The sequence below is a fragment of the Salvelinus alpinus genome, chromosome 6 (assembly GCF_045679555.1).
Source record: "Salvelinus alpinus chromosome 6, SLU_Salpinus.1, whole genome shotgun sequence".
NCBI lineage: Eukaryota > Metazoa > Chordata > Actinopteri > Salmoniformes > Salmonidae > Salvelinus > Salvelinus alpinus.
Window position 1 is genome coordinate 56,051,216 of NC_092091.1, and position 25,040 is coordinate 56,076,255.

Genomic DNA, 25,040 nt, shown 5'->3' on the forward strand with positions numbered 1-25,040 from the left:
AACTCCGCCCACCCGGCCCCTGGGACAGCTTAAACTAACAAACTCAATGTCTGGGCGTTCTTGTTGAGTATCTCAGACTATGTCACGTTATTTGTAGTTGATTGAGTGGAACCAGTTGGATGATTGTATGGACTGTAGGCTACAATGCTGTTTTCTCAAAGAAAAAAACTGAAGGTGACGCTACTGCATCTCTTCGGTATGTGCCCCTTGATTATTGTGACTGTGGTTGTAGAGACTGGAGACTAGAGACAGCTGTGTTTAAACTCATTTGTGACACCTTTAGACATTTTTCCATGCGATACAGAAATGTCAAATATATATAGGTAAGCTGTACATGTAGACTTATTAGCCTTATTAGTTATGTTCCCAAATGTAATTACTATATCTGCAGGCTAGGCTACCTGATGCTTTATACAATGTTATGGGACTTCCACTGTTGTTCCAGGCGTAGCGTACACCCTCAAGTTACACAACTGATATAAAAGGAGGCATCGACCCATTTGATAAGGTTGTAGGGAGATTTTATGTGCAAAAGCAATTACACAAGTATAGCCGCAGAAAGCAGTAGGATGGTGGGCGCTGGGCGCTGTTTTTTGTTAGTTTTTTCCCTTTTTCATTTTTCAGGGGGTTCTATAGCACCCCTATTTTGCGTGGCTATGTTCACAAGCGTTGATGGCTACACCTAACAACAGTTGTGTAAATAAAATTGTGCAGACAAACTCTCTGTTGTATCTCATAGAGAAAGCGAAGTTGATCAACTTGAGTAACTCAAGGTGACTTTGTTATCTGTTTCTCTGGGACTAGTGATCTGACCGCAACCAATTTGCCTCTTATTTGAATGTTGGGCTTGAACGTGAGCTCACACACGTCATTCCCCTCTGTGTTCAGGATGGAGAAGAGAGAGCATTTCCTCTTGGTAACAAGATTTTATCAACTCACTGCATTAGATGTTTGTCCAACTTGCCTAAAGCGCTGCTCTTGAACAACTTCCCTTTTCTGAAACTGTAACATGAACAAATGTGTTAATGATTTGTATGATGTTTTAAAACATTATTGGCATGATAAGAACTAGAGTTGGGAATCTCCTCCATGGTGTTGTATCATTGAATGACAATGAGCATAGGTCCATCAACAAAATGAAGAACCCTGTTTATCAAATGTTCAGGGCCTGTTTCCTGGATACAGATTAAGCCCTGGACTAAAAAGTATGCACAATGTAGAATCTTCATTAAAATAGGGTTTTAGTCCAGGACAAGGCCTAATATGTGCCTGGGAAACAAGCCCTCAAAGTATTTAAGATGTAGTGTGAGAAGGAAATGATGTGGGTTTTCAGGTTTTGGTTTTGTCTGTCAGATCTATCTTCAGTTCCTTGACTGAGGTGCTTGTGAACTGTTAAGGGACTGTAAGTTCATCGGACCTCTCTGTAAGAAAATCGGACCACTCTGAAATGAAAATGGATGACCCTTCAGTAAAATATATTGAAAAAAGACAAGTGACCCTCCTCTGTACCCAAAATGAAACAAAGTGGATAGCAGAGAACATGCCTACCGTTTACCCTCAATACCAGGACAGACCAGAGCCTTTAGATATGTAGTTATAGAAACTGTTCTTCATTTTGTAAGCATTAGCCTACATCCCAAAGTTGTCAGACGGTTGTGGATTCACATTCCACCGCGGACAAGAGTAGGGGGGAAAAGATCTCCATTATAACAAAAGCACTGCATGAATCTATCATCTTATTTGAATTCTGAGAAGATATTGCCTTTTTTAAACACATTTATGCAATTCTACTTCATATTACATGACTGGAGACAAGCAGAATCTTTTAATATCACACCAGAGCAAGACAATGAATGAGCGCCTGCTGCAGCACCAGAGAGGTTGTGATTTCAATACAGGTTGTTAAAAAAGAGGATTAGGAACAGTGCTAACAGTGTAAAAAGGAACCAGTTACATCTGAAGTATCTAATCGTCGAATTTGAGAAAAATAAATGTGTTTTAACACAGAGCCGCCTATCATCAGGTATGCCTACAGTATATGACCTTGTAACTTTTTTTACACCTAGGAAACTATCTACTAATTTATTATATTTTATTCCATGATATTGTTGTTACAAAATAGATTTGTGTTGACCGAGGACATGGGAATATAAGAGCATCTGCTATGCTAAATTAACAAATTAGGCATGCATAGCTCACCACATGATACTCAAACCAAAGACTGGACAAACTCGTGTTTCTTAAAGTTAATTCAAAGGCACTGTAGAATGACTGTATAGCTTAATAAAGCATTTTTTTTTGTATTGTTGTTTAATTCTAAGTAATTGTTATTGGAAATGTATATTTATTATGTCTAAATGCAAAATACATAGGCATGTTGCTAAGGATCGATTTTCTCCTCCAATGGCATACCCAAATCTAACTGCCTATAGCTCAGGACCTAAAGCAAGGATATTAATATTCTTGTTACCATTTGAAAAGAAACACTTTGACGTTTGTGGAAATGTGAAATTAATGTAGGAGAATGTAACACATTAGATCTGTAAAAGATAATACAATCAAAAAAACATGCAAGGCCATACATTGAGATATGACTCTATTTGTAATTTCAATGTTGTCTTCAACATGGCAGCAGTATGTGTGCAAAGTTTCAGACTGATCCAGTGAAGAATTACATCACTACACAAAATGTTGCATCAAGTCTGCAAGGAGTTGCCTTGATAAAAGTTTGCCGTGATAGCTACCGTAAATTGGACACTGCAGTTAGGTTAACAAGAATGTAAGCTTCCTGCCCATATAAGACATGTCTATGTCCCAGAAAGTTGGCTGTTGTTTACAACTTCATTCTAATCACATTATCGCGAATTGAACAACAACTGTCCCGGTTTAGGCACACCGATCCCGTAGAGCAGGGGTGTCAAAGTCAAATGGACGGAGGGCCAAATAAAAAATTTAGCTACAAGCCGAGGGCCGGACTGTTCGAATGTTCATTGAAAATTTTTTAAATGACGCATATAGTCTAGTGAACCTAATTGAACCTACTGAAAACCTAACAAATATATTCCAATATGATCAGATAAATAAAGCAATATTTTCTTATGGCTCTGTCAGTAATCTTTAATTTTCAACAGACACAAAAGACAAATTTCCTTTATATAAAAATCCCCATAACATGAACATTAAATGAAAGAAACCGGTATTCAAGGCACCATCAGTAGCCTATATTTTCTATTTTAGCAAAAGTGGGCTAAATTTACTTCAAAGAAAAAAACAATAATAGCAATTTTCTATCATCCACTCAACTGAAATATTTTTAAAATATAATTGGATTGAAATACAATAAAATAAAGTGCAAAAATCTATTAATCAAAAACAACACTTTGTTTAAGGAGAAGTAACATGCAGTGAAAACAAATATTAAACTTTAACTTTTAAACTTGAACTGAGTAAAAACTCTAAATATGTGATTGCACAGTAATGTTCACTTGTTTGAGGTTGAGGGTGATACTTGGTGGTGTCCCATCTTTTCCACAAGTTCATCAATGTTCGGGGTAAGGCTCTGAGCTGAGGAAATCCTCAGAATTGAGTGGAGGTGTTCAGCAGTAAGCCGACTTCTGTGTGATGTTTTGTTCAGGTTCATCAAAGAAAACAGTTGTTCACACAGGTATGTGCTGCCAAGCATGGACAACGTTTGAGTAGCCTGGATGCGCAGCTGGGGCATTGTGTCGGGGAGGAAACGGGCGAACTCCGCAGCACCCACTGCCGCATGTTTTGCCCTCAGTGCATCATCGCATTGGAGGTCAATCAACTCCGTTTGGAGGTTTGGTGGTGAGCCTGCCACGTCAGCAGCCTGAATGGGTTACGGAGCAGTTCCAGCCTGCTTTTTCGTGCCTCAAAGTCAGCAAATCGGCGTCGAAAGTCAGCGGCAAGCATACCTATGGTCTTGTCAGCCGACTGCGCGCTTCGACTGGAACGCCAGTGGTAGAGAGCTTCTCTTTCATGGTCTGGCAGCTGGGAAAGTGGCTCAAATTTTCTTTCCGCATCTGCGTCTCCCACAGAGTCAGCTTGGTTTTGAATGCCTTCACTGTACTGTACACACCAGACGATGACTGCGGCGTTCTGGATGAGTTGTAGGGGTTTAATGGCACAGGCAGGGAGCCCAGCCAACAGCGAGTTGCAGTAATCCAGACGGGAGATGACAAGTGCCTGGATTAGGACCTGCGCCGCTTCCTGTGTGAGGCAGGGTCGTACTCTGCGAATGTTGTAGAGCATGAACCTACAGGAACGGGTCACCGCCTTGATGTGAGTTGAGAACGACAGGGTGTTGTCCAGGATCACGCCAAGGTTCTTAGCGCTCTGGGAGGAGGACACAATGGAGTTGTCAACCGTGATGGCGCCAATAAATATTGAAATGAAGCAGCCTACTGCTCGGTGCGTCACCGTTGCATTGTGGGAAATGTAGTATTGGTGCGTGTAAAAGATCTGCGGGCTGCCGGCTTGCTGCGGTCTGCGGGCCGGTTCTAATAATAAATCAAGATCATCCCAGGGGCCGTAAAAAACCTTCTCGCGGGCCGGATGTGGCCCGCGGGCCTTGACTCTGACATATGTGCCGTAGAGGTTTTAAAGTGCTGTTGTTGATGTGTTATTGAAATGCTGAGCGCTCCTGCCTTCCTGTAGTGTCACAAATGCTTCACAATTAGTTTCTCAAATGGCAGGCTATAGCCTTGAAATAATATGAATATAGCCTAAATAATTCATTTATTTAGGACTTCTTTGATGTTTACAGTGTCACGCAAAGGCCTTTCCCGGAAGGAAGATCTACTCCGTTTTGTCAAGGTTGAGCTTGAGGTGGTTGGCCGACATCTAAGCCTAGATGTCTGACAGGCACACAGAGATGCATGTTGCCACTTGGGTGTCACAAGTTGGAAGGAAAAGAGCAGTTGTGTGTCATACGCATAGCAATGATAGGAGAGACCATGTGAGGATATGACAGAGCCGAGTGACTTTGTGTAAAGAGAAAAGAGGAGAGAACCGAACCCTGTGGGACACCAGTAGTGAGTGGACGTGGTTCAGACACAGATCCTCTCCACGCCACCTGGTAGGAGCGACCTGCCAGGTAGGATGCAATCCAGGAGCCTGAGACGCCTAACCCTGAGAGGGTGGAGAGGAGGATCTGATGGTCCACGTTGGCGAAGGCAGAGGATAGATCTAGTGGGATGAGAGAGAGAGTCATCTGGTTAGGGTCAAGAAGATCGTTCTGAGAGAGATAACAAGAGAGTTTGTCAGAGACCGCACGCTGAAGTGTTTTGGAAAGAAAATAAAGGGATACCGGTCTGTAGATTGACATCAGAGGGGTCGAGTGTTGGTTTCTTGAGAGAGAAGATATTCCTTCATGTATGTATAAGTAATGGAACGCAAGGCGTTTTCATGAGGAAAGCGCGTGAGCAAGAACTGGCAATCTGCCAGACCAATGACTGAAACACTTCCCATCCGGCCCCACATCACAATTGAGGCTTCATTCAGCGTTCTAGACTGTTGACATCTAGTGGAAGGCGTAGGAAGTGCAAACATATCCATATATTACAGGGAATTGAATAGGCGATGACATTAACATCGACCAGTCTCAGAATTCTCACTTCCTGTTTGGATTTTTTCTCAGAGTTTTGCCTGCCATATGAGTTCTGTTATACTCACAGATATCATTCAAACGGTAATAATAATATGCATATATTAGCTTTTGGGCCTGAGTACTAGGCAGTTTACTTTGGGCACCTTATTATCCAAGCTACTCAATACTGCCCCCCAGTCCCAAAGAAGTTAACACAGTGTCCAAAGAAGGGCCAGAAGTATACAGAATGGTGTCGTCTGCGTAGAGGTGGATCAGAGACTCACCAGCAGCAAGAGCGACATCATTGATTTATACAGAGAAGAGAGTCAGCCCAAGAATTGAACCCTGTGGCACCCCCATAGAGACTGCCAGAGGCCCGGACAACAGGCCCTCAGATTTGACACACTGAACTCTATCAGAGAAGTAGTTGGTGAACCAGGCGAGGCAATCATTTGAGAAGCCAAGGCTGTTGAGTCTGCCAATAAGAATGTGGTGATTGACAGAGTCGAAAGCCTTGGCCAGGTCAATGAATACGGCTGCATAGTATTGTTTCTTATCGATGGCGGTTAAGATATCGTTTAGGACCTTGAGCGTGGCTGAGGTGCACCCATGACCAGCTCTGAAACCAGATTGCATAGCGGAGAAGGTACGGTGGGATTCGAAATGGTCGGTGATCTGTTTGTTAACTTGGCTTTCGAAGACCTTAGAAAGGCAGGGTAGGATAGATATAGGTCTGTAGCAGTTTGGGTCAAGAGTGTCCCCCCCTTTGAAGAGGGGGATGACCGCAGCTGCTTTCCAATCTTTGGGAATCTCAGACGACACGAAAGAGAGGTTGAACAGGCTAGTAATAGGAGTTGCAACAATTTCGGCAGATAATTTTAGAAAGGGTCCAGATTATCTAGCCCGGCTGATTTGTGGTGGTCCAGATTTTGCAGCTCTTTCAGAACATCAGCTGACTGGATTTGGGAGAAGGAGAAATGGGGAAGGCTTGGGCGAGTTGCTGTGGGGGGTGCAGTGCTGTTGACCGGAGTAGGGGTGGCCAGGTGGAAAGCATGGCCAGCCGTAGAAAAATGCTTATTGAAATTCTCAATTATAGTGGATTTATCAGTGGTGACAGAGTTTCCTATCCTCAGTGCACTATATAAACAATATAAAATCATGCCGCTGGCTTTAGCCAGTAGAAAATATATTGAGGCCAGTTCTGAAGTTACAGTTTGGTTTAACAAGTCATGCATGCAAAGATCTTTTTTCCTCTTTTGTCCTGGTCCATTTTGACTAAGATTAATGTGTTTCTCTATTTTGTTATAGGCCTACTGTATATTCTGAACGTTATAATACACACACACACGTATTTTTGTGATTTGTTAATTGTTAAATAGTTCTATAGCCTAACATAACAGTTTGAGCTGTTTCCGACACTAACAAAATTGTGGCAGATAGATGCAATAGTTTTTTTTACAAAATACATGTGTTTTAACACTTTATTGAACAGTTGAACCTTTGTTTTTGTATGTCAGTGTTTGCTTATCCTGGATGAGCAGGAAAACAAATAGACATAGAAAAACACAGAGCGCCACGTCAATGTAGACATTTAGGGCTGGTTTCCCAGATACAAATTAAGAATGAACATTTTAATTGAAAGTGTTTTTTAGTCAAGGACCAGTTTGACAAAATTGTTGAATCTCTAATCAACTGTCACCTTAGACCTTTGCTAGCTACAAAATATATTCTAAATGAGCATCAGTCAGGCTTCAGACCAAGGCATAGCACCATCTCGGCAGCATCACTGGTTTTAAATTAAGCAGGGGTGGAAAAGGTACCGAATTGTCATCACTTGAGTAAAAGTACAGATACCTTAATAGAAAATTAATTAAGTAAAATTGAAAGTCACCCAGTAAAGTACTACTTGAGTAAAAGTCTAAAAGTATTTGGTTTGAAATATACTTAAGTATCAAAAGTAAAGGTAATTTCCAAAATATACTTAAGTATCAAAAGTAAAAGTCTAAATCATTTCTAATTCCTTATATTTAGCAAAGCAGACAGCATAATATTCTTGTTTATTTAAATTTATGGATAGCCAGGGGCACGCACCAACACTCAGACATAATTTACAAAGGAAGCATGTGTTTAGTGAGTCATCAGATCAGAGGCAGTATGGATGACCAGGGATGTTCTCTTGGTAAGTGTTAGGTATGCGTAACTGGCTGTAAGGGAGTCAGGCGCAGGAGAGCAGAAGTTGGGTAGCCAAAGGAGACTTTTATTTTGGCGAACAAAACACACGGCACTAAGAACACTAAACACAAAATGGGTTGACATAACCCAGCGCAAACCAGTCTAGCATGCACATACACAAAACAACAAACAATTCCACACACAGACATGGGGGGAACAGAGGGTAATATACACATCTAATACTGAGGGAATTGAAACCAGGTGTGTAGAAAAACAAGACAAGACAAATGGAAAAATAAAAGGTGGATCGGTGATGGCTAGAAAGCTGCTGACGTCGACCGCTGAACTCTGCCCGAACAAGGAGAGGAACCGACTTCGACTTAAGTCATGAGAGTACCCCCCCTTGATGCGCGGCTCCAGCAGCGCGCCGTCACCGGCCTCAGGGACGACCAGGAGGGCGAGGTGCAGGGCGGTCCGGACGGAGACGGTGGAACTCCCGCAGCATTGAAGGGTCCAACATAACCTCCACCGAAACCCAGCATCTCTCCTCCGGACCGTACCCCTCCCACTCCACGAGGTACTGAAGGCCCCTCGCACAATGCTTCGAATCCAGTATGGAGCGAACGGTGTACGCCGGGGCCCCCTCGATGTCCAGAGGGGGCGGAGGAACCTCCCGCACCTCAGACTCCTGGAGCGGACCAGCCACCACCGGCCTGAGGAGAGACACATGGAACGAGGGGTTAATACGGTAATCGGGGGGAGCTGTAACCTGTAATACATCTTGTTCAGTCTCCTCAGGACTTTGAACGGCCCCACAAACCGTGGACCCAGCAGCCGGCAGGGCAGGCGGAGGGGCAGGTTTCGGGTCGAGAGCCAGACCCGGTGCCTCACTGCGGTGATGGTCTGCGCTGGCTTTCTGACACAGCACGGCGCGCTGAAGGTGAACATGGGCGGCGTCCCATGTCTCCTCCGTGCGCCGAAACCAGTCGTCCACCGCAGGAGCTTCGGTCTGACTCTGATGCCAAGGAGCCAGAACCGGCTGGTACCCCAGTATGCACTGGAAGGGGCAGAGGTTAGTGGAGGAGTGGCGAAGCGAGTTCTGGGCCATCTCTGCCCAGGGCACGAACGCCGCCCACTCCCCTGGCCGGTCCTGGCAATAAGACCGCAGAAACCTACCCACATCCTGGTTAACTCTCTCCACCTGCCCCTTACTCTCAGGGTGAAAACCTGAGGTAAGGCTGATCGAGACCCCCAGACGTTCCATGAACGCCCTCCAGACCCTCGAAGTGAACTGAGAAACCTGATCAGACACTATATCCTCAGGCACCACGTAGTGCCGGAAGACGTGCGTAAACAAGGCCTCCGCAGTCTGTAGGGCCGTAGGGAGACCGGGCAGAGGAAGGAGATGGCAGGACTTAGAGAAACAATTCACAACAACCAGGATCGTGGTGTTTCCCTGTGATGGGGGAGATCGGTCAGGAAATCGATCGACAGGTGCGACCATGGCCATTGTGGAACGGGTAAGGGGTGTAACTTACCTCTGGGTAGGTGCCTAGGAGCTTTACACTGCGCGCACACCGAGCAAGAGGAAACATAAACCATCACGTCCTTAATCAAAGTGGGCCACCAGTACTTCCCACTCAGACAGCGCACCGTCCGACCGATGCCTGGATGACCATAGGAAGGTGACGTGTGGGCCCAATAGATCAGCCGGTCATGGACAGCAGACGGAACGTACAGATGCCCAGCGGGACACTGGAGAGGAGTGGGCTCTGCACGTAACGCCTGCTCAATGTCCGCGTCCAGCTCCAACACTACCGGTGACACCAGGCAGGAGGCCGGGAGTAGGGGGGTGGGATCCATGGGCCGCTCCTCTGTGTCATACAGCCGGGACAGTGCATCTGCCTTCACGTTCTGGGAACCTGGCCTGTACGAAAGGGTGAAAACAAAACGGGTGAAAAACATGGCCCATCTGGGCTGGCGAGGGTTCAGTATCCTCGCTGCCCGGATGTACTCTAGATTGCGGTGATCAGTCCAGTTGAGAAAAGGGTGTTTAGCCCCCTCAAGCCAATGTCTCCACGCCGTTAGAGCCTTGACGACAGCCAACAGCTCCCGGTCCCCCACGTCATAGTTTCGCTCCGCCGGGCTGAGCTTCCTCGAGAAGAAGGCACAGGGGCGGAGCTTCGGTGGCGTACCTGAGCGCTGAGAGAGCACGCTCCAATCCCAGCCTTGGACACGTCCACCTCCACTATCAACGCCAAAGAGGGATACGGATGGGCCAGCACGGGAGCCGAGGTAAACAGAGCCCTCAGGTGACCAAAAGTCCTGTCCGCCTCAGCCGACCACTGCAAACGTACCGGTCCCCCCTTCATCAGTGAGGTAATGGCAGCCGCTACCTGACCAAAACCCCGGATAAACCTCCGGTAGTAATTGGCAAACCCTAGAAACCGCTACACCTCCTTTACCGTGGTGGAAGTCGGCCAAATACGCACGGCTGAAATGCGGTCACTCTCCATCTCCACCCCCGAGGTGGAAATGTGGCACCCTAGGAAGGAGAAGGACTGTTGGAAGAAAATACATTTCTCAGCCTTGACGTACAGGTCATGCTCCAAAAGTCGACCAAGCACCCTGCGCACCAAGGACACATGCTCGGCGCGTGTAGCGGAGTATAACAGAATGTCATCAATATACACCACTAAACCCGGCCCGTGCAGGACCCTGAAAATCTCGTCTACAAAGGCTTGGAATACTAATGGAGCATTCATCAACCTGTACGGCATGACGAGGTACTCATAGTGCCCTGAGGTGGTACTGAACGCCGTCTTCCACTCGTCTCCCTCCCGGATACGCACCAGGTTGTAAGCGCTCCTGAGATCTAATTTGGTGAAGAAGCGCGCCCCGTGCATTGACTCAATCACAGTGGCGATAAGAGGTAGCGGGAAACTGTACCTCACAGTGATCTGATTTAGGCCTCGGTAGGCATTACATGGGCACAGACCTCCCTCCTTCTTCACAAAAAATAAACTCGAGGAGGAGGTTGAAGTGGAGGACCAAATCTACCCCTGATGCAAGGATTTGGAGACATATGTTTCCATACCTGCCGTCTCTGCCTGTGACAGGGGATACACGTTACTCCTGGGAAGTGCGACGTCTACCAGGAGATTTATTGCACAATCCCCCCGTCGATGGGGTGGTAATTGAGTCTCCTTCTTTTTGGAGAAGGCGAGAGCCAAATCGGCATATTCGGGGGGAATGCTCAAGGTGGAGACCTGGTCTGGACTTTCCACCGTAGTAGCACCAACGGAAACCCCTAAACACCTCCCTGAGCACTCTCGCGACCACCCCGTGAGAGCCCTTTGTTGCCATGAAATGGTGGGGTGATGACGAGCTAACCCGGGAAGGCCTAGTACCACGGGAAATGCAGGAGAGTCAATGAGGAAGAGACTGATTCTCTCCTCGTGACCCCCCTGCGTCACCATGCCCAGGGGAATGGTAACCTCTCTAATCAACCTAACCCGGACTCATTAGATCATAATCTAATGAGCACAACAGTATTATTCATTGCTTCCACACAAAATGCAAATGCTAAGCACATTTTTGCAAAACAGTAAACACAACTCACTACAAAAGACGCAAAACATTTGGTGACAGCTGATACAAATTACTCCCATGAATGTGAACTTCTTCTGCATGCGTGCACACTTTACACAATTGTTCACTGAGCAATCAGTCCTTATTCATGGATTAAAGAGGTCACTCACCTCTGAGTTGCTATTTGCAAGAATGGACCAAGTAAGAGGCCGAGGGCAAGGAGAAAGGAGAGGTAGATGGGCCCATAGAGGAAGAGTGGTTCAGATGAGTGGAGGTGGAAAGTTTATGATTACCGTCCACATGACCAGATGTCCCTCCTAGAGACAATGAATGTCAGTTGTATGGCAATTACTGCAGAGAACTGCCAAGTGTGGATGTGCCATGCAAGGAGATGTTTTCCTCGCTGCATTGCAAGGGAAAACATCCAGTGTGATGTTGATGAAAACATGTGGCCTGACTGACAAGAGTGAATGGACTGAATGTAGTGTATACTGTATTGGTGTGGCCTTTTTTACATTTCTTTGTTCTTGCAGTGATTTGTTAGCTTGGTGTATTTTATTTGTATTCTCTATATATACTGTACAGCATCACTGAATATTGTAAAGAACAACATGGAAAAAGGTGAAATAAAGCCTTTTGTTTCTGGATATTCATGTGCTTGAGTGACATTCTTTCTGCATCGGTCATCTTTGGTCAAATTATTTCAGGAAAAAAGAATACAGCCCATGCTGTTGTATGTTTAGTTGTCTTTTATAGTGCATACTATAATTATAGTATCAACAAATGGCACAGAAATATAAAAGAGGGTTAACCCTGTTAGGGTATATTGATAGTTGTTAGTATTTATTGTGCCATTTGAAATAACTTTTCAAAAAACTTTTCATTAGATAACAAGTTGTATGTTTTGATGGAGGTAGTTGATTTTATGTCATGTGTTTAATGTTTTGAGACATACTGCATTTGAAATGTGTCATTTTGTCCAGCGTGTTTCAGTTTGGGTCTACATGTTAATTGTTTAGAAAAAGTTAATTCAGTTTTGACACATTTTCTCAAGAAATCGAGAAACTGTAAATTGCTACATTGCTATGTTTTTAGAGAAGAACTATTATATTTAAGTCAATGCGTTGATATTAAGTCTCTCTTTCTCTCCACAGTACTCTGCTCAGCCCAGCATTCAGCCCAACCTGAGACTTGGCAGGTGAAAGGCATCGTGGGAAAGTCTCTCTCTTTTCCAGAGAAGGTGTTGAAGTCTGGCAATTTAATGTATGGACACCTTGGCAACATTGCACAGGTGTACCCTGTTAAACAAAGTAATACCAACCTTGTGAAGAGATTTAAAAACCGCCTTCAATGGAACAATGATACTGGATTCTTCACTTTGACAGACCTACAAATAGATGATTCTGGGGTTTATACTGTGGAGAATGTAGATGGAGATGAAGAGAAGACGACACGTATATTTCAGCTGACAGTGTACTGTAAGTGTGTGTGTGTGTGGGTGTGTGTGTGTGTGTGTGTGTGTGTGTGTGTGTGTGTGTGTGTGTGTGTGTGTGTGTGTGTGTGTGTGTGTGTGTGTGTGTGTGTGTGTGTGTGTGTGTGTGTGTGTGTGATTGTCAGCAGTAGAAATCAGCAGTAGAAACAATACTAAAGTGGTCACTATTGGTTCGGAAAAAAGCTGAGTGATGGGGCTGGAGAAATGTAACCATTCAAATTCATAGACAGAGCTGTGCATGCAAAGACTGATCAACCATTATATAACAATTATAGTTGTAACCATGTTTTTAGACTATATAGTGTTTGTTTACAATTTCTTTGTTTACAAACACTGGAGTAAAACAAGCTGATGGGTTTTCTGACGGGAACTAAGCTCATGAGGCAGTTGGTTGCAATTTCAGTTTAATCCACCTGAAAGGACGGAACAAATAGTACAACAAATATTGTGGTTAAATTCAAATATAGTAATTGATAAAAAAAACTGTATTTATCGAAGAAATGTTTAAAAAAGGTGTAATTTTTGTGAATGATGTCATAAATAGGACTGGTGGAGTTATGTCACACATGCAGCTAACACAGACATATGGAAATGTCTGCTCTACCCAAAATTACAACCAATTAATTGCAGTATTACCACAAAAATGGAAGAGGCAAGTAGAAGGGGAAAAAAGTAAGGAACTTGTATGTCGGCCCTATATTAAAGAACATAAATGGTTAAAGAAAAGTGTGATAAATAAAAACATATACCAATTTCATTTAAGGACCAAAAAACTGACAGCGGTGCCATATAAATTGCAAAATAGTTGGGAAGAGATTTTCGATGTACCCATTCCATGGCACATGGTTTATGAATTGATACGCAAAACAACGCCGGATTCAAAACTTTCATTCACTAGGTCCCCCGTGTGGTTCTGGGATTTTTGCTCACCGTTCTTGTGATCATTTTGACCCCACGGGGTGAGATCTTGCGTGGAGCCCCAGATCGAGGGAGATTATCAGTGGTCTTGTATGTCTTCCATTTCCTAATAATTGCTCCCAAAGTTGATTTCTTCAAACCAAGCTGCTTACCTATTGCAGATTCCGTCTTCCCAGCCTGGTGCAGGTCTACAATTTAGTTTCTGGTGTCCTTTGACAGCTCTTTGGTCTTGGCCATAGTGGAGTTTGGAGTTTGACTGTTTGAGGTTGTGGACAGGTGTCTTTTATACTGATAACAAGTTCAAGCAGGTGCCATTAACACAGGTAACGAGTGGAGGACAGAGGAGCCTCTTAAAGAAGAAGTTACAGGTCTGTGAGTGCCAGAAATCTTGCTTGTTTGTAGGTGACCAAATACTTATTTTCCACCATAATTTGCAAATAAATAAATAAAAAATCCTACAATGTGATTGTCTGGATTTTTTTTTCTCATTTTGTCTGTCATAGTTGAAGTGTACCTATGATGAAAATTACAGGCCTCTCTCATCTTTTTAAGTGGGAGAACTTGCACAATTGGTGGCTGACTAAATACTTTTTTGCCCCACTGTACATGTGTTGTTGTTAATCCCACCAAAGTGTCCGATTTCATATATGCTTTTCAGCGAAAGCACTACAAACGATTATGTTAGGTTACCACAAAACCACAATAAGCACAGCCATTTTTCCAGCGAAAGATAGCTTTCACAAAAACCAGAAATAGAGAAAATTTATCACTAACCTTTGATTATCTTCATCAGACGACACTCATAGGACTTCATGTTACACAATACATGCATGTTTTGTTTGATTAAGTTCATATTTATATAAAAAAATCTAAGTTTACATTGGCGCATTAGATTCACTAGTTCCAAAAACATCAAGTGATTTTGCATAGCCACATCGTTTCAACAGAAATACTCATCATAAATGTAGATGATAATACAAGTTATACACATGGAATTATAGATATACCTCTCCTTAATGCAACCGCTGTGTCAGATTTCAAAAAAACTTTACGGAAAAATAAACCATGCAATAATCTGAGACGGAGCTCAGAACAATAGCCAAATTATCCGCCATGTTGGACTCAACAGAAACCAGAAAATACATGATAAATGTTTCCTTACCTTTGATGAATTCATCAGAATTCATAGGAATCCCAGGTCCACAATAAATGCTTGATTTGTTCGATAATGTCCGTTATTTATGTCCAATTAGCTACTTTGGAATTGTTTACCAAACGCCCAACCCAAAGTCACAAAGCGCGTCCACTATAACGTGACGAAATGTCCAAAGGTTCCGTTACAGTCAGTAGAAACATGTCAAACGATGTACTGAATCAATCTTTAGAATGTTGTTAACATACATCTTGAATAACGTTCCAACCGGAGAATTACATTGACTTCAGTTGACCGATGGAACGGAGAACACGTGAACGCGCCTCTTCAATGCGTGACCAACTCGTGGCTTTGGTCACTAATTCCTGTCTCCTTCGGCCCCCCTTCACATTAGAGTCATCAGACAAAGTTCTATTGACTGTTGACATCTAGTGGAAGCCGTAGGAAGTGGAAACTCGCTGTAATTTCAATGAGAGCTTGGTTGAAAATCTGGCACCCACAGAAAAAATCCAAACAGGAAGTGGAAGTTCTCAGGTATTTTCCTGCCATATGAGTTCTGTTATACTCACAGACATAATTCAAACAGTTTTAGAAACTTCAGAGTGTTTTCTATCCAATACTAATAATAATATGCATATACTAGCAACTATGACATAGGAGCAGGCCGTTTACTCTGGGCACCTCTGTGCACCTTTCATCCAAGCTACTCAATACTGCTCCTGCAGCCATTTTGGCAAGTCGGTAAGGATATCTACTTTGTGCAAGATTATTTCACTTATATTTCACTGTATCACAATTCCAGTGGATCAGAAGTTTACATACACTAAGTTGACTGTGCATTTAAATAGCTTGGAACATTCCAGAAAATGATGTCATGGCTTTAGAAGCTTCTGATAGGCTAATTGACAACATTTGAGTCAATTGGAGGTGTACCTGTGGATGTATTTCAAAGCCTACCTTCAAACGCAGTGCCTCTTTGCTGGATATCATGGGAAAATCATAAGAAATCAGCCAAGACTTCAGAAAAATAATTGTAGACCTCCACAAGTCTGGTTCATCCTTGGGAGCAATTTCCAAATGCCTGAAGGTAACACATTCATCTCTACAAACAATAGTACGCAAGTTTAAACACCATGGGTACTTTGGTGCAAAAAATGCAAATCAATCCCAGAACAACAGCAAAGGACCTTGTGAAGATGCTAGAGGAAACAGGTACAAAAGTATCTATATCCACAGTAAAACGAGTCCTATATCGACATAACATGAAAGGCCGCTCAGCAAGGAAAAAGCCACTGCTCCAAAACCGCCATAAAAAAAGCCTGAAAATGGTTTGCAACTGCACGTGGGGACAAAGATCATACTTTTTGGAGAAATGCTCTCTGATTTGATAAAAAAAAAATAGAACTGCTTGGCCATAATGACCATTGTTATGTTTGGAGGAAAAAGGGGGAGGCTTGCAAGCCAAAGAACACCATCCCAACCGTGAAGCACGGGGGTGGCAGCATCATGTTGTGGGGGTGCTTTGCTGCAGGAGGGACTGGTGCACTTCACAAAATAGATGGCATCATGAAGCAGGAAAACTATGTGGATATATTGAAGCAACATCTCAATACATCAGTCAGGAAGTTGAAGCTTGGTCGCAAATGGGTCTTCCAAATGGACAATGACCCCAAGCATACTTCCAAAGTTGTGGCAAAATGGCTTAAGGACAACAAAGTCAAGGTATTGGAGTGGCCATCACAAAGCTCTGACCTCAATCCTATAGAACATTTGTGGGCAGAACTGAAAAAGCGTGTGCGAGCAAGGAGGCCTACAAACCTGACTCACTGACAGGGAATTTTTATTTGGATTAAATCTCAGAAATTGTGAAAGACTGAGTTTAAATGTATTTGGCTAAGCTTTATGTAATCTTCTGACTTCAACAGTTTAAGTTATATTCTTCAAGAATCAATGGCTGCAAATCATTAATGTATAAGATCAAAAATGGATGTAGCAACTGCTCTTTGCCAAAGTACCATTTCACCAATTCCCATGTATTTATTATTTGTCTTCCAGTTCTGTCCAAACCTCAAGTGACAGTCCATGACAGCAGCTCCTGTAGTGTGGTGTGTTCTGTGGAGAACGGGAGAGATGTGAACTTGTCCTGGTACCGAGGAGAGGAGAAACTCAACCAGACGAGCAGCCCTGACCTCAACATCACCCTCTCTCTACCTCTCAAGGTGGATGTACAGACCAGAGACTCTTACAGATGTGAGGCTGCCAACCCAGTCAGCAAGGAGACAGCTGTTGTTCCAAATCCCTGTATAGAGAGTGATCCCTCCAAGGTGACAGGTAAAAACATGTACAGTAGCAATGTTACATTGCAGATATCCAGACAATACCAACTTATATATGAAGCAATACGTATGGTAGAGCTCATTTTATGAATCCCAATATTTTTTTCTCTCTTTTTACTTCAGATGGTGATGAGAGGACTCGAGGTTCTCTTATTATTGCTGTAATCTGCGTTTTGGTTGCTTCAGGACTTGTTGGACTTGCAATCTATCGTAAGAAGAGGAGAAACGGACACTCAAAAACAGGTATTAATCTTGTAGGTGGGTGAGGTCATTCTCCTTGTGCACAACCTTTTTTAATTATCAAGGATCGTGTTTTGGAATAGGTAGGACATGTTTGCCTGAACAACAGATGCAGGTCAAATGATGTGGTCTATCTTTCACACTTCATGTTGGGTTAAATGCGGAAGACCCATTTCAGTTGAATGCATTCAGTTGTACAACTGACTAGGTATTCCCTTTCCCCTTTCCTCTGCTTGGTCAGACAGTTGCATTGTCTCAGACCACTTCTCTAAATGTTGAAAAAGCAGAAGGCACACACACACACAAGCACACCCTGACAATATTTACATTATAGCTTCTCTGGTGCCAAAAAGACCTCTAGCACAGACACAGGTACCCATAGTAACATGAGTCCTTAGTGTTTGTAGAACCTGTCATGGGGGTGAGCATTTGTACATATCTGTCAGTTACTCTCACCCACACTGTATATTTCATTTACTTTATTTGCCTTTATAGATTCACCTGAAAGAGAGCAAGATGTCATTCACTATGCAGAGATAACTCACATTAAACCAACAAAAAAACAGGTTAGTAATAATACTACAGGCTGATGAACATAGGAGATGTAATACAGCAGCTTTAGCAGCCCTCATGGCTACAACTGTAGCATTTATCTTTGTGCCAGTAGGAAAGCAAAGAAGAAGAAAAAGGATCACATTTCATTATTAGATACTTTGTACCAGAGGAAGGAAACAAGACAAGTCTGACGCTCTCTTGTCTATTCTCATTGTTCTGCAGGAAGTAACTCAAGTCATCACATCTAGGACCATTTCCAAATCTATTGGGAGGAACCACAAAGCCAAGTTTTATAAAGTCCACAGACTTGGCAAATACTGTAAAAGCCACAGGAAGATCAAAGACATTACTATACTGAACAAAAATATAAATGCAACTTGCAACAATTTCTAAGATTTTACTGAGTTACAGTTCATGTAAGGAATTCACATGACTGGGCAAGGGTGCAGCAATGGGTGGACCTATGCCCTGAGGAGTATATATGTCTGTAATAAAGCCCTTTTGTGTGGAAACTCATTCTGATTGTCTGGGCCTGGCTCCCGCGTGGGTGGGCCTATCTTCCAAGTGGGTGGACCTATGCCCCCCAGGCCCACCCATTGCTGCGCCCTTGCCCAGTCAAGTCAAATCCATTGATTAGAGCCTAATGAATTTATTTCAATTGACTGATTTCCTTATTTGAACTGTAACACAGTAAAATCTTAGAAATTGTTGCAAGTTGCATTTATATTTTTGTTCAGTATAGTAATGCCTTTGATCTTCCCATGTTTTTAACAGTATTTTCCAAGTCTGTGGACTTTATAAAACTTGGCTTCGTGGTTCCTCCCACTAGACTTAGGAATGGTCCAAGATGTGTTGACTGAGTTCCCTAGTTCAGAACAATGAAAATGGACAAGAGCATCAGACTTGTGTTGTTTCCTTCCTCTGGTGCAAAGTATCTAATAACGAAACATGATCCTTTTACTTTTATTTATTTTTGTGCTTTCCTACACCTCTTCTCGCCCCCCCTCTCTGCTCCTCTTTCCTTGTCCCTCTCAATCCTTCCCTCCCTACCTTTTTCCCTCTCCCTGTCTAGGAGGAGCGAAGAGGTATACCAGAGCTGGATGTCCTTAGAGACAACACAAACCTGACATTAGTTTATGATACACTCCAGTTACATCGCATGGCTGCCAGCGAGGATGTTGACACAGCATGAAGGATAGAGAACAGCAAGTTACTGAGAGGGTGACATGATAATTCACATCCAAGAGAAGGCGTTACATCCTATAGTGAAAGCGGAGACAAAATTATAGTAAATATTCATCTTGAAAAGTTCCCATTTAACCATTGTGCTGTTATCATTTCAGACTTCCTTTGTTGGTCGTTATCACAGTCTTTTGTTGAATTGGGGCCTCGATGAGATTCACTGATGCAGACAAATTCAATAACTATGCCTAGGGTTATTAGTAGGATGATCCCTCTTTTCAAGTGCCCATTGTCCCAATTTATAGGTTAAAGCAAATGGAACCTCTTTTAATACAATTCACTAGTGTGTTTGCTATGCTACTGCTGGTCCAAAGCTTCTTTTCAGTTCTGTCTGTTCTGTTTGCATGTTGGTGCCTCCCCTGTATCTTTTATAGCTGGTCATTGTTTAGCTTGTCAGTGGATAGCAGCTGTGTACATAAAAAAGCAGATGTTTGGTGAGATAAATCCACCTACACCTTAGAAGCGATGGCTATTAGGTTACGTTGGAAACAAAGTCCACATGGAAATTTTTCCTTTCACCATGTAGAGGGATAGATCTTTTTGCCTTTTGACTCAGAAAATTATCTTTGGTGACATTTTACTCATATTGCTTTTCGCAAAATGCAGACGTGATTAAGTGAAGTTCAAATCAAATCTTATTTTATTTGTTACATGCGCCGAATACAACAGTGAAATGCTTACTTACAAGCCCTAACCAACAATGCAGTTAAGAAAAAAATTCTAATAACAAAAAAATACATAAGAAAATATATGAATAAGAAATAACAAATAATTAAAGAAATGCAGTAAAATAACATTAGCGAGGCTATATACAGGGGGCACCGGTACAGAGTCAATGTTAGTCTAGGTAATTGAGGTTTTAGGTACATGTAGGTAGAGTTATTAAAGTGACAATGCATAGATAATAACAGAGTAGCAGCAGTGTAAAAGGGGGCAGGGTGGGGCAATGCAAATAGTCTGTGTAGCCATTTGATTAGATGTTCAGGAGTCTTATGGCTTGGGTGTAGAAGCTGTTTAGAAGCCTCTTGGACCTAGACCTGGTGCTCCGGTACCGCTTACCATGTGGTAGCAGAGATAACAGTCTATGACTAGGGTGGCTGGAGTCTTGGACCATCTTTAGGGCCTTCCTCTGACAGCGCCTGGTATAGAGGTCCTGGATGGCAGGAAGCTTGGCCCCAGTGATGTACAGAGCCGTACGCACTACCCGCTGTTGTGCCTTGTTGTCGGAGGCTGAGCAGTAGGCCATACCAGACAGGATGCTCTTGATGGTGCAGCTGTTGAACCTTTTGAGGATCTGAGGACCCATGCCAAATCTTTTCAGTCTCCTGAGGTAGAATAGGTTTTGTCGTGACCTCTTCATGACTGTCTTGGTGTCCTTGGACAATGTCAGTTTGTTGGTGATGTGGACACCAAGGAACTTGAAGCGCCCAACCTGCTCCACTACAGCCCCGTCAGTGAGAATTGGGGCTTGCTCGGTCCTCCTTTTCCTGTAGTCCACAATCATCTCCTTTGTCTTGATCACATTGAGGGAGAGGTTGTTGTCCTGGCACTACACGGCTAGGTCTCTGACCTCCTCCCTATAGGCTGTCTCATCATTGTCGGTGATCAGGCCTACCACTGTTGTGTCATCGGGAAACTTAATGATGGTGTTGGAGTCGTCCCTGGCCGGGCAGTCATGAATGAACAGGGAGTACTGGAGGGGACTTAGCACTCAGCGTGTCAGATGTGTTGTTACCTACCCTTACCACCTGGGGGTGGCCCGTCAGGAAGTCCAGGATCCAGTTGCAGAGGGAGGTGTTTAGTCCCAGGGTCCTTAGCTTAGTGATGAGCTTTGAGGGCACTATGGTGTTGAACGCTGAGCTGTAGTCAATGAATAGCATTCTCACATAGATGTTCCTTTTGTCAAAGTGGGAAAGGGCAGTGTGGAGTGCAATAGAGATTGCATCATCTGTGGATCTGTTGGGGCGGTATGGAAATTGGAGTGGGTCCAGGGTTTCTGGAAAAATGGTGTTGATTTGAGCCATGACGAGCCTTTCAAAGCACTTCATGGCTACAGACGTGAGTGCTACGGGTCGGTAGTAATTTAAGCAGGTTACCTTAGTGTTCTTGGGCACAAGCACTATGGTGGTCTGCTTAAAACATGTTGGTATTACAGACACAGACAGGGAGAAGTTGAACATGTCTGTGTAGACAATTGCCAGTTGGTCAGCGCATGCTCAGAGTACTCATTCTGGTAATCCATCTGGCCCTGCGGCCTTGTGAATGTTGACCTGTTTAAAGGTCTTACTCACATTGGCTACGGAGAGCGTGATCACACAGTCGTCCGGAACAGCTAAATCTCTCATTCATGCTTCAGTGTTACTTGCCTCGAAGCGAGCATAGAAGTAATTTAGCTCGTCTGGTAGGCTCTTGTCACTGGGAAGCTCACGGCTGTGCTTCCCTTTGTAGTCTGTAATAGTTTGCAAGCCCTGCCACATCCGACGAGCGTCGGAGTCGGTTTAGTACGATTCAATCTTTGTCCTGTATTGACACTTTGCCTGTTTGATGGTTTGTCTAAGGGCATTGCGGTATTTCTTATAAGATATTCTACTTCAAGTGAGCAAAACTTTGAATGTTCCTTAGATTTTGTGCACCAGCTGCTGTTTACAAATATACATAGATCGCCAGCCCTTGTCTTACCAGAGGCCTGTTCTACCCTGCCGAAAAAGCTTAAAACCCGCCATTTGTATGTTATTCATGTCGTCGTTCAACCACGACTCGGTGAAACATAAGATATTAGTTTTTAATGTCCCATTGGTAGGATATACATGATCGTAGTTTGTCTATTTTATTATCGATTGATTGTACGTTGGCTAAAAGGACCGTTTTGTAAAGGTAGATTACCCTCTCGGCGACATATCCTAACAAGGCACCCGGATCTTCGTCCACGATACCTCCATCCCGTTCTCCTGCGAATGACGGGGATGAGTGCCCTGTCGAGCGTCTGATGTAAATCCCCCCCCGTCCGACTCGTTGAAGAAAAAGTATTCCTCCAGTATGGGGTGAGTAATCGTTGTCCTGATATCTAGAAGCTCTTTTCGGTCATAAGACAGTGGAGGAAAAATAAGTACAAAATAACTTACAAATAACACAAAAAAACATAAAATAGCACAATTGGTAACTGGATCGTAAAACGGAAGCCATCTCCTTCGGAGCCATTCTTCAGTAAGGTATACAATCTGGGATATTTCCTAATATTAAGTGGTCGTTAATCACCCATTCATGCTTGAAAAATACACTTACCTTATCACAACCCAAAATATTATTTAAGTTTACTCCATTGTTTATATTTTTGTTGTCATTTTTATTTTTGTAAACTAAGAATGTACTGCTACAACATACCTCTGAAAACTGTCAGTCGTTGCAGCCATAGCTGCATTCAAGAGTTTAAGATTGGCAACATTTCTTCAGAGACATTTCTCCAGAAACACACAACCTCCAGATTCTGGATTTTAAGTTTGATCTAGATAGTTTGTGTGTATGTATTAATATGTAAGCTACATGTGCCTTTTTTTGATGTACATTGATGTAGTTCAGCTGTCTATATTGTCTATTAATGTTTTTGTTTTTTTAAGTGATAATGCCCGAAAAGCCGGTGTTTAGAGGATATATTTGCACGGGTGTTAGGCTTGAGGGCATTATCACTTTTTTACAACGGGTTACCAACATATTCAAATATTGATTGACATATTTTCATATGTTATTTTGATGAATTTATTCATACTATTTCATCCTTCCACAAGGTATAGTCCCGAAACAAATTTAGGGTTGCTGGTCGTTCATTCTATTGGTTCATTTGTCACAGATGCGACCCAGTCGTTCAGTCTTTTCATTCTGTATCTATTGACGCGACCCAGTCGTTCGTTCTTAATGTTCCATTGCCATACTGGCTGGCAACGTTCTTATCCCTTGCTTTCTAGCTAGCCAACTACGGCTAACTTACAGTCACGTCAAACATTGCAGACAGAATAACAACAGTAGCTGCATTTGTTTAAGCTGTTTTCTAGTGACATTTATTTTTCAGTATTGTCTGTTCTGTAGATACTTTTTGTAGTAGAAATCAAATGTATAACTTCCCTGCATGGGCTGATGAGACAGTGGATTGCGCAGTCAGATGGAACAGAGTAAATAGGCATTTTAACGTCATAGATTTAGCTGGAGGGAACCTGTGGAATAGACACCGTCTGGAATGTTAATTTAACCAATCAGCATTCAGGATTCTACCCACCCGTTGTATAATATGTTATGTTTTGTGTTGACCTGAGGAAGAGTAGCTGCTGCTTTTGCAACAGCTAATGGGGATCCTAATAAAATACCAGATACCAAATGTAGCCTACTTCTTGGGTCAAATTTGGAGGGACAACTGTAATTGTTGGGTGGTTTTCAACTGTGTTTCTTGATTTAGTGAGTTTAAGTGTATTTGAGACCTTCTTTCCTGTTACTTTTATTGCCAGGCAGCTGTACATTTCTAATTTGAAAATAATGATGACTAATCCTATTAAAGTTCAAGCATTGCTTTCAAGGAAACAATTCGTTTTTCTTCTAATGTATTTTACACATCTAGTGGTTGAATGTTTTTATATTTCAGTGTACTGTACATACACACTATTTTGTACTCTGAGCCTGTGTACTGTATATTGTAAGTGTAACTTAAATCATGTGTCAGCAAATTGTTGTTAATTTAAGGATCCTCCCCTTTTTTTAAATTTTCGCCTAGTGACAAACTCAAGTCTAACTGCCTATAGTTTAGGACCTGAAGCAAGGATATGCATTTTCTTGATAGGATTTGAAAGGAAACACTTTGAAGTTTGTGGAACTGTGAAATGAATGTAGGAGAATTTAACACATTAGATCTGGTGAAAGATAATACAAATAAAAAAACGTGTTTTGTATTTTTTTGTACCATCATCTTTGAAATGCAAGAGAAAGGCCATAATGTATTATTTCAGCCCAGGCGCAATTTAGATTTTGGCCACTACATGGCAGCACAGTATGTGCAAAGTTTTAGACTGATCCAATGGACCATTGTATTTCTGTTCAAAATGTTGTATCAAGACTGCCCAAATGTGCCTAATTGGTTTATTAATAACTTTTCAAATTCATAACTGTGCACTCCCCTCAAACAATAGCATGGTATTCTTTCACTGTAATAGCTACTGTAAATTGGACAGTGCAGTTAGATTAACAAGAATGTAAGCTTTCTGCCAAAAGCAGATATGTCTATGTCCTGGGAAATGTTCTTGTTACTTACAGACTCATGCTAATCGCATTAGCCTACATTAGCTTAACCGTCCCGCGGGGGACCTACCGATCCTTTAGAGGTTAACTTCTCTAGGATAGGGGGCAGCATTTTCACGTTTGGATGAAAAGCATGCCCAAATTCAACTACCAGCTACTCATCCCCAGAAGATAAGATATGCATATTATTATTAGATTTGGATAGCAAACACTCTGAAGTTTCTAAAACTGTTTGAATCATGTCTGTGAGTATAACATAACTTATTTAGCAGGCGAAACCCCAAGGACAAACCATTCAGATTTTTTTTTTGAGGTCACTCTCTTTTCAATGAGCTTTCATTGGGAATCCAGATTTCTAATTGACCTTCTTGCAGTTCCTACCGCTTCCACTGGATGTCAACAGTCTTTAGAAATTGGTTGAGGTTTTTTCCTTTGTGTAATGAAGAAGTACGGCCA

The 25,040-nt window shown here is 42.8% G+C and overlaps 1 protein-coding gene across 1 annotated transcript; it reads left to right on the top strand.

The window, feature by feature from the left end:
* Positions 1–23,803, top strand: LOC139578935 (SLAM family member 5-like). Its single transcript, XM_071407084.1, has 6 exons — positions 1–196; positions 12,526–12,849; positions 16,990–17,265; positions 17,394–17,513; positions 18,006–18,076; positions 19,138–23,803. The coding sequence occupies exons 1-6, from the start codon at positions 145–147 to the stop codon at positions 19,255–19,257; spliced, it is 963 nt and encodes a 320-aa protein (XP_071263185.1). The 5' UTR covers positions 1–144; the 3' UTR covers positions 19,258–23,803.
* Positions 23,804–25,040: the final 1,237 nt, after the last annotated feature.